This window comes from Hippoglossus hippoglossus, chromosome 5 (assembly GCF_009819705.1).
Source record: "Hippoglossus hippoglossus isolate fHipHip1 chromosome 5, fHipHip1.pri, whole genome shotgun sequence".
Taxonomy (NCBI): domain Eukaryota; kingdom Metazoa; phylum Chordata; class Actinopteri; order Pleuronectiformes; family Pleuronectidae; genus Hippoglossus; species Hippoglossus hippoglossus.
The window spans coordinates 9,661,430-9,681,415 of NC_047155.1; the positions used below are offsets into that span (position 1 = coordinate 9,661,430).

At 41.9% G+C, this 19,986-nt stretch overlaps 2 protein-coding genes across 14 annotated transcripts in view; both read right to left on the reverse strand.

The window, feature by feature from the left end:
• Positions 1–4,320: 4,320 nt before the first annotated feature.
• On the reverse strand, positions 4,321–11,384 carry LOC117762088 (SH3 and cysteine-rich domain-containing protein 3-like). The gene is made up of 13 exons (XM_034586540.1): positions 11,219–11,384; positions 10,646–10,724; positions 10,225–10,303; positions 8,009–8,165; positions 7,818–7,915; positions 7,632–7,713; positions 7,228–7,325; positions 7,043–7,109; positions 6,884–6,933; positions 6,593–6,696; positions 6,426–6,477; positions 5,659–5,796; positions 4,321–4,727 (listed from the first exon to the last, which is right to left on the reverse strand). Exons 2-13 carry the CDS (start codon positions 10,660–10,662, stop codon positions 4,629–4,631), a joined length of 1,041 nt encoding a protein of 346 aa, XP_034442431.1. The 5' UTR covers positions 10,663–10,724; positions 11,219–11,384; the 3' UTR covers positions 4,321–4,628.
• A 2,650-nt stretch (positions 11,385–14,034) lies between these two features.
• LOC117761531 (R3H domain-containing protein 2) overlaps positions 14,035–19,986 on the reverse strand; it is a 47,699-nt gene continuing 41,747 nt past the window's right edge. For 6 of the 13 annotated variants that reach the window (XM_034585512.1, XM_034585514.1, XM_034585513.1 and 3 more), the window contains 8 exons: positions 19,477–19,634; positions 18,869–19,008; positions 18,257–18,354; positions 16,856–17,025; positions 16,472–16,616; positions 15,469–15,563; positions 15,066–15,150; positions 14,036–14,518 (listed from right to left, as the gene is read on the reverse strand). In XM_034585512.1, coding sequence (XP_034441403.1) covers positions 14,154–14,518; positions 15,066–15,150; positions 15,469–15,563; positions 16,472–16,616; positions 16,856–17,025; positions 18,257–18,354; positions 18,869–19,008; positions 19,477–19,634 — 1,256 coding nt within the window. In that variant the 3' untranslated portion in view covers positions 14,036–14,153. Of the gene's footprint in view, positions 14,519–15,065; positions 15,151–15,468; positions 15,564–16,471; positions 16,617–16,855; positions 17,026–18,256; positions 18,355–18,868; positions 19,009–19,476; positions 19,635–19,986 lie in introns of all 13 variants that reach the window. The other 7 variants (XM_034585501.1, XM_034585511.1, XM_034585505.1 and 4 more) reach the window with 2 other exon arrangements.

The window sequence follows — 19,986 nt, forward strand, 5'->3', positions numbered from 1 at the left end:
CACACAATGTCGTTAAAAACTATAAATGCAGGGAATGTAGTATTTTCCCAAGTCTTAACCCTCAAATAGTGAGGACCAGCCAAAATGTCTGCACCTCAAAATGATCCTCATTAAGATGTTAGTACACACACACACACACACACACACACCCTCATTACATTTTCACTTACAAAAAAAGACACAGTTTTGTATCTCACAAGATTGCTGTGTCATTCTAAATGTACGAGTAATGGAGATTAATAATTGCACAAGTCAGATTAGATAATTGAATTTTGGCGCCTGAGTGAAAAATGGAAGGAAATAAAAGGGATGTTATTCTGCAACACTTATTTAAAGGATCATGTCAGGGCTTTAATCTATTGCTTTAGATGTTCTGTCAGGAAATAGGAGATCTGATGCACACACTCACTCTCACTCACACTCTCTCACACACACACACACACACACACGCTTGAACATCTATCTTAGTAAGGACACTCCAGCCCCTTACCTTAACCTTAACCATTAAAGATAACTCTAACCCTGACCCAAACCTTAATCTAAACCTTAACCTTAACCTTAACCTTAACATAAACCTAATTCTAACCCTATCCCTAAAACTAAGTCTTCACATATGTGACAGTCACAAAAACAAGGACACATTTTTCTAGCCCTAAATCTTTGTGAAAGGCCTAAAACACTGTGATGGTCTGAGGTGCGGCAGGAGAAGCAGAACCAGTGTCGGCCCTTGGAAGAGACTCTCTGAAGCCTTTCTCTGAAAATCAATAGCTTCTCTGCGAGGCAAACAGGGTCTGTAATATAGTTTTATGTTGATTATTTCTCCTCACACACACGTTACATTTCTCTGCAGCCGGCGGACGAAAGATGGATTTTTCCCTCCGACTGGATGTTAAATGTGATTCTGAAAGTGGTGGGTCAATGAGACGATGCAGAGCCTGTACTCTTTAAAAAGGGATGCTCACTTTCGATGCCTGCAGTTCAACATCTGGCAGAGTTGCTTTACTTTTCTGTGCTGCACAACGTTGCGCCGACGTGTGTCCCAAATGACATGTCACACGTTCGGGGAGGCTTCTGTTGAAGGAACGAGTTGTGTGCAGGCGTGAGTGTGATAATTAACACCTCACAGTCACAAATTAAGTAGAGGAGGCTTGTGGAACTTTTGACAGTGATTTGATCGCTGGATTTAATACAGAATCTAATCTTAGTCTAATGAATGTCTGCATTTGATCATTTAAATACTGTGGAGATATTGTATATAATCTGCTTCATAGACAAAAGGAATCGTTCCAGCAGCTCTGCACAGTTATTTCTGATATATATGTACATATGTATATACAAAATAACACATGATCTTGTTGGTTACAGTCTTTGAAACAGACACGTTGCACATCAGCTTCACAACTGTTCTTCACAACAAACACACACTGTCTCCCTGAGCTGTGTGAAGTTGGTTCAGAGAATAACAGCAGGACTTTCTTTACCCTATATCCGGTGCAACAGGGACCTCTGTTGGCTGACATAGCAATTACATGTTACCGGTGTCAAAGTACAACACTCTGCAAATGTGGTTGATTATCAAAGAGAGAAATAAAGTAAGAAAAAAAACGTAATACAAAACAACTGTGGATATACATTTTTGGTTAAATAAAAGTTTCATACCATCCCTAAGCTTCAATAAACTTTCCCCATGCAGATATTTTTCAAGTTCATCATGTTTTTTTTGTAACATACAGTCATCCTCCAAAATAGAGTCATGTTTAATAAACTTTCTAAAGTGATTTTTTTCTAATCCACATCCGTCGTCATTTAAATCGGGAGTGGGTCCTCTCTACGGGGGCCATGTTTTTTACAGTAGCCCAGACTGGACAAACTAAACACCTTTGAGTTATTAATTAAACTGTAGACTACCACAGGTTCTCTTTCATGTTTGGAAGGGAAGGGTGGGTTGGGGGGGTATTCAGCTGCAACATTCAACTTCACCAGTAGATGTCACTAAATCTTACACACTGAACCTTTAAGGAAACTACTTGAAGCAATTTATTTGATTCTTTCTTGTTTGGTTTTTTCTTTTGTCCCCTTATTTCTATTTGATTTAATATTTCTGTTTGATTTAGTTAATTTTAGGGTTGCTAGTTGAATTCTTCTGGGTATGAAGGGCAGGCATGATAAGCTAATTCTTCAGCCTGCACCTTTTTGTACTATATGTTTTCTATTTTCCTTCATTTATTCATCTATTTTTTGTAAACTTATTGCTATGGTTTTGTTTTGTAACAAATCCTTAGTTTGAAATATGTTTTGTGCACACTAATAAAGTAAAGTGATCTCTTGAATTAGCTTGTTGTACCTGTTGGTGAGGTTACTGTATTGCTCAAAAGCAACAGTATAAGCAAGTAAATTGATCTTTGTTTGTTATATGTAACTATTGTATTATTTCCACTTATTTTAGAAGATATAAAAAAGGCATTTTTACTTACTAACGTCTTTCTTGAGTATTCTAAGTAAATGATTCAGAATCATAGCTCAGAGTTTATCCACTGAAACTGGAATTCTCTTCTCCTGAACTGCCCACATTCATTGGTACAGCATCATGCCGCCGCCCCCCTCCGTGCCCTCGCCCTCTCACCGCTGCACCCGCATAGAAAACCATCCACCCACACAAACGACAAACATCTTGGCATCCCCCTCCTCCATCCTGCCTGTGTGGAGTGGCAGGGTCAGGGGGTCAGGGATGACAACATGGCAGCTGTGATATCTTCCGCGCGGTCCTTTCGGGCCAGGGCGGCGTGAAGCAGAGGCTGTTTCTCAGGAGGAAGTGACCCGTGTCTGAAGGGGTGCTCTGTCGCCCAATCAGACGACTGCTGAGGCCTGGCAACGCTACCTGCTTGGGCCTCGCTGCTCCTCTCCTCTGACAGACAACAGAGGAGGAAGGAGCCGTGACCAGACAAGTCTTCCTCTGCATGGGAACGTGGGCTGTTTGTGTGTGTGTGTGTGTGTGAGAGAGAGAGAAAGAGAGAGAGAGGGGGGGGGGGAGAGAGAGAGAGAGAGAGAGAGAGAGAGAGAGAGAGAGAGAGAGAGAGAGAGGAGAGCAAACAAACATTTCAAAGCAAGGATTCTTTTGTAACAGCAATTAGAAGTAAAGTTCTAATTACAGGAAGCTGAAGTGAAACTGTCTGTTTGTCTGGTTCCATGTTATTCAGGCCTGTATTTAACACTGGAACGTCTCCACAGACGTACAGATGCCATTCCCTGCATTCCTCCGTCTCCCTCTACATAGCGAACTGTCCCCACTGTGCTTCCTTTGACTAATGACACTGCAGCCGGGTCAGATACAGAAAATATCTCTGCTTCCTTTTCAAGATCTGGAAATTCCTCCCCCTCATCTTTATCACACATTTGCTCATCTGCTCCCTGACATGTGAGCAAATGGATAAATTCTTACCTTTGCTACGACCGACACCAGTAATGTGACGACAAAGTCTGCACACACACGCACGCACGCACGCACGCGCACGCGCACACACACACACACACACACACACACACACACACACACACACACACACACACACACACACACACACACGCCATACAGTCGATTTTTACTGCTGTTATAATAATAATGATAAGATATTAAAGAGGCACAGAAACATATAAACACTCTTTTATGCCAAAACAAATAATCCATTGCTCTTCTATGAAATAAAATGAAATAAAATGAAGGTAATAATAGTAAATAATAATAATAATAATAATAATAAAAATGCATAAGCTGTTACCAGACACACCTGTTTTTTAAGTTTAAATTTAACAACAAAAAAGTGACAATGAGTGTACAACTGTTTCCAGACATGAAAGTGACATCTTCCGAAGTTTACTTTTCACATGTGAAGATCGCAGCAGGAGATTGTCCCGGTCAGACGGACGATGTCACAACAACAGGAAAATGATCTGGAACGCTCAGGCGACAGGTGGCGTCTGGGTAGATGCTCCAGGAGGCAGGACATGTCAGTCTCATGCCGTCCCTGCAGCCAGAATTTCATTGATATAGAGACATTTGTTTGTTTTCTTTCGGTTTCAGGTCCGTCATGTGATGGATACGTCACCAACACGCCCACTTGCTCGCTTGTGAATTTCCTAGTAATTTTCCTGCTGTATTCTCACATGGGCTCACGCTGACATTTTCCGGATGTTATATGAGGGGGGGGGGGGACCGTGAGAAAAAGTTCCAGAAAATGTCCTGAGCAACTGGAAAATGTTCAAAAATCCAGATCTTCAGAAGCTGTACAGGTGTCCGTATGCAACTGGACCTGCTTGTGTTTCTTGAAGACGTTTCACCTCTCATCCAAGAAGCTTCTTCAAATGTGCGGACTCTCTGAAAGCAGCTAAATGGTATTAGAGATCGTTTTATTCAAAACTTAAATTATTATTATCTGACCCTGCAAATGAAGGAGGTATTAGATTGTCACAACGTATCCTGCATTTAAGATTTGTGCTCTGTGATGAATGCGATGAAAGAAAGTGTCACTGTAATGATGCTTCAGAGCAGAAACAAGCTTATTGGCTGCAGGAGGTGATGAAGCAGATACAGGAGCTGGCAGGAGGTTTGACCCGACGCCTGCTGCTCCTCCTCAGATCTCCTGCAGCAGGTTAGCGGGGAAGAAGCCGAGCTTTCGTCCCGTGCTGACCTTCAGGTAGCCGTTCACCTCCTCGCCCTTCTTTACCACAATCTGAGGACACACACAGCGAACACACATTTCTTTAGATATATTTTGCAACTGGTAGAGTTGGTCAGTGCTGTGGGTTTCACCTTGTTTTATTTGTGTAGTTTAAAAACGGCAAAATTATAACTCTGAGCAGTGTGAGGCAGAACAAAATGAATCTGATCCTGAAGTGAAGCAACCTTGAGTGTGAACTGTGAGCTTTTATATGTGTCTTTAAGGATGTGACCCTAACAGCTGGATTAAACCATGTCAAGTTAACGCTATACGGGGTATACGATTATTTTCAAATTCTCAGAAACTCAGAACCACAAAAGGGAAAATAAGTTGGAGAAAACTGAGACCAGAATCTATTATATAATTATAATTTGAAAATCTGTATATGAACTCTCCTAAATCTTATAACAAAAAAAGAAAAGAAAGCCATTGAAATATAATTTACCAGCCTTTATTAATGTGTCTAATGCCTGGCAAAGATTAAAAAGGCACTGGTCTTCATCAAGGTGATGGGGCATCTTTTCTTTTCTTTCTATTCGATTGTTTTTATCATATATTCACACAAATTAAGGCTTTTTAATTTCCTCAGTAAGAGTGCCTCAGTTTATTTTGTACATATATATTTTGCATTCCTTTTTACCCTCTGAAATCTTGATTCACAGATTTGTTGACTCCTCTATGTGTTGGCACCTTACGTAATGAGGACTGCAGACACTGCAGCAGACGGACGTGCGTGTGCCTGAATAGTTTCCACGTCTTTACAGGAGAGAGAATTTAAAGTTAGAGTTGAGGCTAATTTACAGTGAGTGAGGGTTAAACAGGAACAGCTGAGAGGTCTAACAGGCTAGTGACTGAACGTAAATGACACAAACAGTTGTCTCCTTGTGTCAACATGACACGTGCTTCTGTGTGTGTGTGTGTGTGTGTGTGTGTGTGTGTGGACCTGGTCTTTCTTCAGAGTGATCTGACCCATCTCTCTGTTGCCGACAAAGGAGCGTGTCACCTTGTAGACCGTCTCTCCTGCTCGCACCCGGATGATGTAGTTGGCAGGAATGAAGCCGGTTCTCTCTCTGATCTTCCCCTGGTGGAACAGAAGCTCGGACAGTGAGGTGCTGCGGCTCCAGTTTCACATTTAGACTGGTGCTTACATTGTTTAATAATCTAATCTATTGTCCAGTGTGGCTTTGAAACCTGAGAGACTGATAAAAATAGGTGAATGGATGATGATGATGATGATGATGAGGAGGAGGAGGAGGGGGAGGAGGAGGAGGAGGAGGCAGCTGTTTCTGAATTGATCACACCCAACCAGTTAAACTCACTCGATGAGATTTTAAATGATATCATAACTTTCTTTTTACACCAACATACTGAACTATTATCAAGTGCCTGTAAAATGAATTTAGAACCTGATTTGGGGAGAATCCTGAAGAAGTTTCCAAGAGCGCGTCTTGTTTAAAAAACTGAAATCACAGACCAGTGACAGATAGGACGTGTTTCTATAAAGGACATTATCAATGGGAAAAGTTAGAGATTTAGATAATGACCAAAATCTAATAATAGTAATAATAATCTAATTGACACTGAGGATTTTAAATTTCATAACTTCTGGAGGACACAGGGTTGAAATCATGACTTAAATCATGAATACACCCAGATGTGTTGTGTGAGAGGTAGATGCTAAATAAATATATATATAGAATTAGGACTCACCCTCCACCACTCCTCGTTGGAGTCATCTATCACAGTGATCCGGTCCCCAGCACTGAGGAATAAACTGGATGTGAGTGTTTGAATATTGATATAAAATAATGACATGAGCTCAGAGATGACAGGTAGATTTCAGAGAGACATCAGTGGAGGTGTGGAGAGGAACTCACTGCACGTCCAGGTCATCCTTCTCTACGGCCTTGAAGCGATACAGAGCCAGATAATAGTGAGACTGACTGAACACACCGATCTTCCCCGGCTGAGGCTTTTTACTCTGAGAGAAAACACAAACAGGGAAAATACAGAATTCTGACTCAGCATCACGGCTTGATTTGAAAATATCTACATGGTAACTTCATCAAAGTCGTCATGTTCATTGCCGTTATCATCTGTGTTACCACTGCTGTCATATATCATGATTATTCAATGTTATCATCATTGCATCCTCCACGTTCTCCGACCTTTTCGTCTGCAGGAGCTTTGTCGCCTCTTTTGTCTCCTTCCGTGTTTGCTGCTCCGACAAAAACACAAAACGAACAAAGAGAGACAGTGAACGAAGGTCGTCAATGGACTCAAACCTGAGACGCACAATTGACCCACTTGACACCCTGTTCACTCACCTCCTTCACCTCCCTCATCCTCCTGCTTGGGCTGGGACTCGTCTTCCTCCATCAACATCATCATCATCTGGACAAAAGCATAATACAATCACATTATTGACTTTTTCAGGATTGAATTGTGCTTTAACAATTGAAATAAAACAAATTTGTGTAATGTCTGTGCAGTGAGACAGTTCGAGTCTCACGTTCTTCTTGTCCTCGGAGCCTTTCTTCCGCTCCTTGTTGGCCATGATCACTCCGATCCGCAGCGCCTCAAACACAGGGTCGGTGCGGTTCGACTGTGCTGCCAATCAAATGCCATCAATCAATCAACAGAGAAAGTTAACAAGAGATTTTAAAATATATTTTATTTTATATTTTTAATCTTTGAACGATATCTACTGATCAGGTTTAAAGCTCTTAACCATAATATCAAATTAAGCCCCTTTAATTTGAGAGCTTTAGCAAATATTTAAACAAGGAAATAAGCACTGAGTTGAGAAAGCGATCCCTACATAACATTTGTCTCATGCTGTATGATTTTAAAGCTGGATTTGGTTTCTTTTAAGGTGAATTTCCTCTTTTTGCAGCCGTCGTCTTTGGGACTCACAGAAGGGCAGCAGCTGGGAGACTGTGGCGTTCTGTTGGCTGCTGTACAGAGGAGAACTGTACGCTCTCCGGAATCCTGGAGGCTACAACACGAGAGGAGACATGTGTTATATACAGAATAAAAATAGATGATCTGCTGTCCAGTTTTGATTTAACATCAGATATGACTATGGAACATGAATCTCACAATTTTGCCAAAACACTTCTGGAACTCCACGTAGGACTGACACTGGTGGTGGATGCTGGTTTTGCAGTTTTTACATCGCAATGCAAACTTATTGTTCACTGAAAAGAAACAGAAAAAAACACACAAATGAAGATACTGAAGTCCACTTTGCTTCGTCAGGCAGGAAACGCAAAGAGACCAGAGCAGCGTACAAACGATCATTCTCGCGCAGACGTCACAAAACTTGGGTTTCTTGCAGTAGTGGTCTTTGAACTTGTGAGGTCTGTCGTTCACTGGTTTGACTGGTTCCCTTGGAGGAGGTTCATCTTTCTCCTCCTCTTCCACCTCCTCATCGTAGATGAAGTAGAGCTGAGGATTAATGAGCAGGAAACAGAAAAAGAAAAAAAGGGTCAGCTGGAAGATAAAACACAAGGAACCAGTTTAAAGCAACACTATGTAACTTTTATATTAAAATAGAAACAATTAATATGATGTTATGGTTGGACTGGGCTGTTTGTTTGGCCTGTGCTGATGCTGGTGGCAGATTTCTTTCTAAAACTGTAAAAGTGACCTGCAGTAATTGACTCAGTCCGCTTTTGCTCAGTAAAAGTCACATAGTGTTGCTTTAACATGAAACCCATCGTTCTTCATTTGGATGTGTCCACAGTGTTCTGTACATTTGAAAGACATTTAATCTGTTTCAAATGAAGAAACAAACCTGAATTGTTCTCTGGCTGTTTCTTTATTTATCCGGCACCACCCACCAACAATATGAAAACATTTCTATTAATACTGACGCTCCCTGCTGCCTGAGTCACACGGAGTCTGTCTGCTCTTCACACAAACGGCATCATGTCTCCCAGATCTGTAAAGAACAGCTTCACCACTGTGTGTGTTTATTATCATTCTGATCAAATTCACATTTTAGAAAGAAACATCTGCTCGATACTGGGAGTTTTGGGATTCTTTTTGCATGGAGGCGCACACACACAAACACAGATGCACACACACACACACATATGCAAACCACAGGCGGGATGGGTTCAAAGGGTTCAGATCTCAAAATAGCTTCCAACAGAGACCAACACAATCCCCAACTGGATGTAACAAAGCTTGACATTCTGACGCGCGCGCGCACACACACACACACACACACACACAGGGGACACCTGACAGACTGAACTGGCTCCCTGTCTCCATCACTGGCAGGATTAGTGGCGTCCTGCCGTCGTGGATTTACGCCACAATCACTGATAATACCAGCAACCGTTCACACATTACAGCGTCATTACTCTGCAACTCTATTTAGCTGAAAGGATTCCTGAACAGGCTGCACCCCCAATGCCTGAGGGCCTTCATCAACTTACAGCTGATATATTCAAACTTCCAGCTTCCCCATCAGTCACATGTCAGGGGAGCAGGAGAACACATGATGTGATATCTGTCAATGTCCACTGTATTGAAAGAAGGGATTTCCTAGTAAAACGAAGCTCTGTGAATCCATGTTCCTACGTCTGAGGGGCATCCAGATGAGCAGAGAGTTTTCATCTTATTTGTCTTTTCTTCCCAGGAAGGATCCAGATGTGAGCCACATGTAAATTTGCAAATGTGGCCCAAATATCCCAAATCCAATGTGGGCTTTTTCTGAATAAAATGTGCTCTGGGCCAGATATGGGCCAGTTCTGGTATATTTAGTTCGTTCTAGGCTGACATGTGGCTTTGCTCCTCCTTGATCGTGGCGTGGAGTTCACAAAATTGTGGAGTTCACAAAATTGAAAATGTACAGTTTAAGAAATACAGCAGCTCCCTCTCCTGGTTTAATCATGTAGAACTTTTCCCGACTGCTCAAAGCGATTTAGAGCTTCACAAGTCACATTCACACATTCACACACATGCATTCAGCGCTTTTCCCATCACAGCAAAACCAGGATCTTGCCCAAAGACACCAAAGAGTGGAGGAGATGGGGATCAAACCACCGACCTTCTGGTGGACGACCCTCTCTACCTCCTGAACCACAGCCGCCACTTAACCAAGTAACATAGTCCTGTTAATAATCCACCTAACATATTGTGAATGGTTTTCAATCGAACTACTTTAAACCAATTAAACCTGTTGAAATTGTGTTGTGTGGATTTTCCAGAGTTCTTAAAATGTTCATTCAACGTTGGAGCAGTAATCTTTTGTTTTAACATGGCAGCAAACATTTTTGATTTGATATCTCATCTTAAAATAAAGCTGAAAGAGGTGAGTACTACTAACACTTATTCACTAACATGTGTTTAACTTGATGCAACCAGCGACTTGTAGAAAACAGATATACATGTATATAAGGTACTGAGAACTGCTCATTTGACTTGCGATTGGGTCTTCGATGTGTGTTAGTGTGTGTGTGTCCCATTAGTAAGTGCTGGATACTCCATGTCTCACCGTGTTGTCCTCCTCTTTCACCACGTTATCAGGGAGCGGGGGGTTGTCATGAATGTCCACAGAGTCCTTCTCATCCAGCCTGTCATCACCGAGGAGCAAATGTCACATCGACAACCAAAAATAAAGTGTGACTAAGAATTCTCACGTATCAGAGTCTGTCTCAGAAGTTACAATCTAGGTTTCTCTTCTGTAGTTGTCTGGTATCAAACATTAAAGGATAAACTCTGTGTTGGCTTTTTTCTTCTGTTCAGCAAATTGATTATTTATTCATTTTTACTCCTTTGCTTTTCTGATATTTGGAGACTATTCATGCAAATACACCACTGGAAACCACACAGGCTTATCTCTCCGTCATTGTTGCATCAAACACATGAGGGAAATTTGTCGAGAGAGTTTTACACCATCTGCCGACTGAACTCACGAGTCGTAATGAGCCATGGTGTCTGCTCAGGCGGAGTTTTGTTCCTCCGGATATTGAGGGATTCCACCAGCAGATGTCACTGTGGACACAAAACACGTCAGCATCACTTCAGCTGCTGCAAAGAAGATTCTTCTCCCATTAAATGATCATTTCTGTTCATTACGACTGAGGAACAACCAGTTTATCAGATATGTCACTTTTCCACCATTAATTCACATGTTTGTTGTCCTCACCGCTTCAGATTCACATGAGTGGACAAAGTGTTCATATTTATAAAGATGCAGTAAACAGTGAAGGTCTCAGAGGAAGCAACTTGATCTTAAGTTAAAACCAGACTCACATGTAACTTGGTACAACGTGAGGTTCGACTGCACCTACAGGGGGTTCAGATGTTTCCCTCTTCTCAGGTTGCTCGACATGTGAGAATAAATGTTAGAGGCACGGATATGAAAACATCCAGTGGCCAAACACTCGGAAATTGCTCAGAAAGTATTAGTGTGGGGTTAAAAATGACCACAGGAAGGTGGATCATTCTTCTGGATGCATGCACATGCAGAAATAACATCAACTGACCGTGAAACGTGAACACCACTTCTTATCAAAGAGACGTGGTTCTTATAAAGTCAGTGCCGTCAACCTGTGGATACTCTGTCCAGCTTTTTTCTACCAGCCTTGTCGATCCTTTACATGCTCGACCTTCCAAATGAGGCTCCAACAGGTGGGAGATTGGGATGAGTAATGCTAGCAGGCCAAGTCCGGCCCAGCCCTGCAGCCCTGACTGTCTGTGTGTGTGTGTGTCTGTGTGTGTGGGTGTCCCTCATGTGACTGTTCTGGACAGCTGAGCACTTTAAAAGCTGAGAAGCAAAAATCCAGAGTGCTCTGCTTCTGGTTCCTCACTCAGTAAAGAGTAATGTCAGAATATTCTCTCTCTTTCTCTCACACACACACACACACACTTTTGTGTTACATGCACATATTAAAAACTAAAGGGCAGAGCGAGTCCATAGTCACAGTATCTCCAGTAGACAATAAAATTATCTTCACATTGTATATATTATTTATATTTTGTGTTTTTTTTATTGTGGGACTAATAAATGATTATTTTATATTTTTGTTATATGAGCAGTAAGAGTTACTTTATTATATTTTGAACCAGGACTTGCATCTGGATAGAGATGATTTTTTTTTGATAAAATACATAAGAGCACATATCTTATATAAAACTAATTAGCATTTCACTCCTGAAATACTGTCAGTTCAAAATCCTTTGGAAAGTCAGTGTGGAGAGTTGCAGGAAGTGTGGAGCGAGAGAGTGAGAGGACTGACATGGACCACAGTCAGGTGTGTGTCTGTGTCATAACCTCAGAATCCCACAGAACAGTCTTTGATGAGCTGGGGAGCATGAATGTGTTCAGGATGTACAAAGAGCTGATGAATTAAAAGGAAATATGCAAATGGACGAGTGGAGAAACAGAAAGTAGACGCTACCTTACAGGGTACAAGAAAATAAACCATTTTCTGAGTTTGACAACGATGTGAATCATAATCAGAAAGTGTAGGCACATCTAAACTTTATAAACACTAGGCTCAAATGGTGGAGTGGGTTGTCCACTATCAGAAGGTTAGTGGTTCCTCCATGTGGTGAACTGTCCTTGGGCAAGACACTGAAACTCAAATTGCCCCTCAGGGCTGTGAATGATGTGCTAAAGTGCTGCCTGCACTGTGTGAATGTGTGTGTGAATGGCAAAACTGTACTGTGTACTTTGAGCATCATCATGAGGTTTACAGGAGGACAGAATTGATGAAAACCAGTTTATTAGAAATGTCTCACAAACTTTCTGATAACATCCCAGGTAACACACACGCACACACACATTCTTCAGACCCTGTGGGGAAGGCCCTGGGCTTGAAACGTTACCTGTGAGGTGACTTTAAAAAGTTGTAGTACAGTAGTGGGAGCACAACTGGTGCGGTCAGGGTCTTCAACATCACCTGATCTCAGCTCAACACTGACTCTCCATCATCATCATCAAAACACTAAATGAGGCAACATGATCCCTCCAGTACAGTTAGAGATGTGAAGAATGTACGTCAAGCGGCAGTGAAGCTGTTGTGCGAGATGTTTTTGAGTTTGTATTTGCAAATAAGAGAATCCAAGGTGAAGCTGGCGTCTGTGGCTCAGCCTTCAGATTGGTTTTCAGTAAAAGACAAACAATGAAGCACGGGACACGGAGGATGTTTTGATAGATTTTTTCTCGACTTTTATATTTTTAAAAACAAACAAAAAATAACAGATTAAATAAAATTTACAGTAGACATATGCAATCATTGTGCACTTACACTACTTCTTCTGATACGTTCTGCACCGCTGTCAACAAAAAAACGCAAACACAGTGGGGCGTCGGGGTGGAGCGAGGGGGGGGAGGAGGAGGAGGAGGATGTGGGATAGAGGACAGAGGAAGTGAGGTAGAGGGCCGAAGAGGAGAATAAGGGGATGAAGAGGAGGAGAGGAGTAAAGGATAAAAGGAAGGCCTAAACTTTTGTCACTCAGGAAAAGAAAGAAAAAAATCACTGAATATATAGATTTCTTTTATTCCTTACATCACTTATATAAATATATTGAACCCCAAAAAAGGAAAAAAAATCTCAGAAAAAAAACAAAAAACAGCGCAATACAGAAACCCACAACAGCAGTAAGGCAAACAGAAAGCAAGAGAGGAGAGAGAGCAGAGAGTACATGAGAGGGACAGAGGAGCGGAGATATGACACATGGCAAGAAAAGAGGGAGCAGCGGTGCGGGAGGGCCGAGAGAGAGTGAGAGAGAGAGCGAGAGCGAGAGAGAGCGCGCAACTGTGCGTATGAAAAATGTATAAATATGTGAGATTAGCAGAGGGCTGGGTGACGGAGAGTGAAGGGAGGAGAGAAAGTGGAGGCAGAAAAAGGACGAAGGGTTGGAGAGCAGAGGGGGTGAGGAGGAAGAGGAGGAAAAGGTTTGACTGAGGTCGACTGTCCAGTGTGTTTTTGTTATGTGCTACGTGACCCTGTTGCCTGTGTTTGTCTCCTGGGATGATGTGTGTGTGTGTGTGTGTGTGTGTGTGTGTGTGTGTGTGTGTGTGTGTGTGTGTGTGTGTGTGTGTGTGTGTGTGTGTGTGTGTGTGTGTGTGTGAGATTGCATGTTATTGTATAATGGCAGCACACATTCCACGGCAACAGTGAAACACATGCTCACGTGTCTTGTGTGCTCTTCTGCTATATAAATACAAAACAAAAACAATGAATAAAAACAAACGACAAAATCATAATTGCAACCGATCACCAGCCACCTCCTGATTCACACCTTCTTCCCTTTTATAAATTTAACTCAAGTTTTTTTTTCTTTTCTCGCTTTTGAATTGTACACTAAGAGCAGTCCCCCTCAGTCCTCCTTCCTTTTCCACCAATCCACCAAGAGTCTCTCTTTCTTTCTGTCTCTGTCACTTTCTTTCTCTCCTCCCCCTCTCGTTTTCTTTCACTGAGAACTGGCTCTCTCCAGCACGCGCAGGTCATAGTTCTTTTTGGCGGCCCTCAGTTTGAAGAGGCTGGCCCCGCTGTTGTTGAGTTTGAAGGAAGCACTCTGGGCGGCCATGGTGCTGGGAAACACTGCCACTACTGTGTAGAGGTGAGCTGGGTCGTGGCCGTCGCACTTCGCTCCCATACTGGAAGGCCCTGCGCCGGGACAGGGGCCGCAGCCCCCCGCTCCTCCGCGGCCTCCCTGGGGCTCCTTCAGCCACTGGATCTTGGCACCGCACATTGACAGCTGGTTGAAGAGCTTTTCAGCCTCTGGGCGTGAAATCCCCTCCGGCAGGTCCGTTACCTCGAGTACTCGACTCACCACTGGACAGAGGAGAAGCGGGGAGAGTCAGTGAGAGACATTAGATGTTGGCAGGCGCGACTGCACGAGCCGCATCTTTAGAGACTCGAGGCACCTGTTTTCAGAGACATGCTCAGTGCGGCGGCTCATCTGTTTCAGCTAAACACTTTTTGCAATGTGCAGCGCTTAGGGGAATTACGGTGTGCGCAGCCCCCGAGGCCAGCAGGATGCTCCGAAAGGAAATCTAATTTGGCGTATTTACAAAGGCTGTTGAGCAGCATCTGAATGCAGTGCTACAAGCAAAAGTCAGTGTACTCACAACGACCCAATGTTTATTTAATGGCATCCACACCAGATGGAGGAATTTGTGAGGAAAACAACACACACAAAAAAAACTAAGGCTGAATAAAAGGGATCCAGACGAGCCACGAGGTATGTCCCCCAGTACAGACTCAAACGTACACCTGAACAACACCATGTGTGAGAGTTTACAACAACACCTGTAAAAAAAACAACTTAAGGTTTCTTGTGGAGAATATGATGATCTGTGATTGTGCAACGTCAACTCACCAACATCAGTGGTGCCGAGATCTGTAGATGCAGATTTGAGTGTTTGTTTTTTTCCTCGTGACCCGTGTTTCATTACTCCTTGGCCCTGAACACAGTGACAGTTATTGTGAGACCTTTATATTATGATGCAGTAACAGAACAGGACACTAGATGGGGATATAAGCAACCAGTGGAATCCTCTGGTAACACGGTATTTGGTAACTGCAGACAACGACAGTAACAAAATACTACAAAAGCAACATATACTTGAAACACCTGGTCAATAGAAGCATAATCAAACATGACCATTATCATACATAAAATGAATGCCCGGTATTTATTTTTTTAAATATCAGAAATATCGGGAACAGTAAATATCACAACATTTCAGTTGGATCCAGTACAAAGGCCTGTCAGTACTGACCTGATGGGAGCTGTAGGAGGACTGGCCATGTATGAGGCCAGGCGGACAAAGGCTGTACTGGAGAGGCTGCCCCAACAGAGAGTAGCGCCCATCACCTAAAAAATTAAATCAAAACAAGTTAAAATCAATCCTGAGGTGAAGAGGGCAGCAATAAAACTGTGTTATATAGATGAATACATTAACACACAACAGTCACAGATGATGGATTATTTGAGAATTCCTTTACTTGACAAAGTTTTCATAAGATTATGATTATATTTCAACACAATTAAGGAGAGTTCAAAGACAGAACTAGCAAAGAATCACTAGAAATTGGTGGAATGCAGCTCACTACTATAATATTTTACCATTCTGGAGTTTAAAAGAAGAGCATTGTGTGATTTACAGGGATCTCTGCCTAAAGAAAGATAGACTGTGTATTTATCAGGTATTGTGGTTCAGAATGTAAATATAGGTGAGAGGGCAGGGACGAGGGGAAGCCATGTGTGGGAGCCAGAGGTTCGAGCGGGATGCGTGGTGCCAGTCACGTGAACCAGCTGTGGTAAGATGATACGATGTCAGAGTGGCTTAGGGCCAAAGTCACCTGACAAGGTTCAGTGGGTGAAAGAGCAGGAGTTTAAAAACACTCAGGTGGTTTATTTGAACAAATCCTTCTCTCATTAATCTGTATTAAAAGAAATATCTCTGGAATTCATATGGGATCATCAAATGGAGATGATGAGAAAAACTAAACAGCCCTGGTTCAATAGCCTGAAAATCAGACCAAACAGCGAGCGTTTTTTTTGCTCGTGCTATTTTTGACCTCACTTTGTCACTTGTCTGTAGGTGAGATGATCACCATGATCAAGGATACATCGAAGCATTTACATGCACTTTCCTCATTCTTGGTCTCTGTATCTGCTGAAATGTTTGTTGCAGGGTTTTTACTGACATATTGTTGTATCTGTGTATAATGTTTCAGCATACATGTATTTGAACCTTCACTCTTCTCAGTCAACTGTACCTTGGGCTGGTCCTCCTGGCCGGGGAAACTGGGTAATGAGGGGTAATGGTCCAAGGCCTGGACAGACGCTGCTGACACTGCCGGAGGGAGATGGGGTGGGCGACTGAGTGGGGGAGGCCAGGGGACTTGTCAGCTGGGTACTGGCCTGGATACAAAGAGAAAAATAGAAAACACAATATAAAAAACAGAGACACGTGAGCATTGTGTTCTCGATCGAACGATAACCTTTTCAGCTCTAAATAACTTTACTCCAACCTGCAGACTTCAAATAAGCATTATTACAGATGGCCACTAGGGGGTGGATTGGCAAATAATGAACGCACAAATTAATGCAAGGATGTATGGGTTTGCAGTTTGAATTCATAACATTTTCCGAATACGCACCTGTGGAGTGTTGTCAGGTTTGTAGAGCTCTCCTGGCTTGCTGGGTCTCTGCTCTATGCTGTAGTACTTGCATGGGTTCCACTGAACCAGCGGAGGATTCTGGGAAGGCTGTGGTCCATTGGGGACGCTGAGCTGCATGACCATCACCCCAGGCCCAGGAGGGGGAACTCCTGAAGAAGCAAACAGAGAGAGACAGACATGCAACTAATCAGGTGGTTTATGCTATTTTCAGTGTCTAAGGACTTTTAACAAAACTGATATGCCCGAGCCAAACAAAAGCTTCAGTTTCACCAAGTTAAGCTCTGAGCCTCACTTTTCTTTTTTGTTTTCAAAGACAAAATATTTTAGAATTATAGAAGATCAATCACAGTGGTGAGCATTATGGGTTCTACAGCTGAACTATAAAAAAAGTGCATTTTAAATTCAAATTCTAAACTCTTTAAGACCAGATACTTGAGAAACGGACCCTCTTGAACGATTTACAGACAACCTGTAATATAAAGAACCGTGGTAATGAATTTCCTGGTAGAAGATTACCATCTCATTTGCCTGACAGTATAAAAGCTTTCAGAAGCTAGAGGGCGAAATACATTCATTATTCTCGCCATGTAAAATAAGCTGCTGACAACATCATGTAAAATTCAAGACCCTAAGCTGAAATCTGTTGTTGAATTAAGCGTGAGGGCAGGAGACAGCTTGAAAACAAGAGACTGAATTATACATTTTAAGATAAATGTCTAACATAGACAGGTCTTATTTATTGCTGGGCCGAGTAACTGACTAATCAAAAACCTCTTTAAAAAACTGATACACCTAAATAAATAGCGTGGCAGTGTTTGAAAGGATGATGTGATGGTCAATTCGATCTATTTACTTAAGGCCAAGTGAAAGAACTTTATTTCTTCACACGCAACCCTTTCGGGGACATTAGTTTAAATATTTAACAAGTGAAACGTGTGCCTCTCTGTGAACTTCAGCCTAAAAACCCTTCACCTGATTCCACTATTAGTGATATAGGGTTTCTAGGTATTAACAACAGCTCCTCCAGTCTGCATGTCAAAGTGCCCTCGGGCAAGATACTGAACCTCGAATTGTCCCAGACAAAAAAATGCAGCATATATTAGTGCTGTATGAATGTGCTTATCAATGGAAGAATGTGTCTTGTAGTGTAAAGCGCTCGATAAGACAACAACAATGCTACATACTGTCCATATATCACATCTGTAAAAAGCAACAACATCTGTGCAGTGGTCTTAACCTTGAGTTTTAAAGAACATTATAAGACATAAGATAATCCATTATATGATAAATACAAGAGGTATTTGTTTTGACAGAGTAATGACAATTGATTTACATAAAGGTCATCATGCCATGACCACTTGATGGTACTGTGGGCCTCACCTGAATATTGCTGCTGCAACTGCTGGGGGTTGCAGGGGGATGGTGACTGTGTGATTTGATACTGTTCATTGCTGGGCTGCAGATAACCCACCGACGGGCTTCAGGACAGACGCACACAAAACGGGGAGAAAATAATTACAGCGATATCTTAATAAACCAAAACTTGAATTGTCTGAAGTGTCAATGTTCAGTCTTCATTAGTAAGAACAATATGAGCTCTGAGGTATAAGCTTTACGGTTTTCGTTAGCAACCATGTTGGTCTAAAGGATGCAAACACACTTAAAGTAAAATAAAAACTACATTCCTGGCAGAACTCATGAGCTTCTATACAGAATTTTGCTGATTCATTTTGAATGAATGAAACACAATACCAATGTTCAAGCTTCACTGCTTGCTCATAAAGATAACAAGAAAAACTAAATCGTTATGAGGGAACGCTCCAGTACAACTTCACCATGACTGCTACTTTAACTGCTTTAGTCATCAAAGTGTCTGATTACATTCTTATATTTAATGCATGCAACGCTTTTCCACAGAAGGCTTGATATAATTTAAAATATTTCAATACCGTTCACAACTCTTTTGTACAAATATGATATATTGGTATATACCTTGTGCTATTCTGCTGTGTGGGTGTGATAACACTGTAGTAGACAGGCATGGGCCCCTGCACAGACTGGCTGACTGGTACCATCACCTGCTGCTGGTACTGCTGCTGCACCACCTGCTGATTTTCATTTCCCACAGGCACCTGGGTAAATGGTAAAGGGTCAAAGGAGAAAACAGATTTGAATTGGTGGTTTGCGTCACTCCTGGAAAATAATAAAGTTAGGAGGAATGAAGACAAGAATAAAAGAGGGATTAACATTAGTGTCATGATGATGTAATTTTCTGATTTTATTTTATCTGGAAAAGTGATTGACTTTTTTCTCACCAGATATTACTACTGTAGGAAAGTAACAAAAATTATGAAGATAAATTATCAAAGCAACACATTTTTGAGGTCAGTTAACTTTGTTTGACTCTTCAATATAAAATGATGTCAATGTGCACCAGATGGAGCTGTTGAACCTGGTAACAATCTTCTTGTTTGTATTAACAGCTGTGGGGCGGAAATTTTCAGCCCAGCGGCCAAAGCTCACAGAAAAGTTGGCATGTTTTTGAGAAATATTTACAACATTACAAGTTAAACCCTATGTGGGACTTATATAATCCATACCTGATATGATGGCATCTGTGGGTACTGGACCATTATGCTTTGCATTTGTCCTCCCATGCCTGCCCTCTGGGAATTGAGCAGACCAGGGTTTTGGGGCTGCTGCACACCCATCATGCTCTGGTAGCTCGGCTGCTGGCTGGGCATCATCGTCTGGATACCTGAGGACAACAGACAAAAAAGAGAAGAAGATTTAGGATGGATGTTGAAAACGGAGTAGAGTATACAAAGAGGATAGATTGGATTTAGTAGAGAAAACAGCTGCTGAGCTTTTGCCTTTGAGGGGAAAATGTATGTACAGCAGGAGAGAAGAAGAATCGACTCCACTTATTGTGAGAGGGCTAATCCTTGCCCAAAGGATCAAATTAAGGCTGGAACTGGAAGACAAAGAAAAAACTAATCTGGGCGAGCTTTGCTTTGGTAAATATGGTACACACAATATCACTTTTACATAAAGGAATTTTTAATAGCATTTTAAAAATGAATGATAATAGAATACAGAATTATTTGTAT

Bases quoted from the DNA above. Each gene is read 5' to 3' on its own strand.
- LOC117762088 (XM_034586540.1), bottom strand. The intron at 6,697-6,883 runs GTCGGAGAACGT...GTTTTCTCTCAG, and splicing joins AAGCTCCTGCAGACGAAAAG to AGTAAAAAGCCTCAGCCGGG. The intron at 4,728-5,658 runs GTCCACACACAC...GTGTGTCCTCAG, and splicing joins TCACTCTGAAGAAAGACCAG to ATTGTGGTAAAGAAGGGCGA.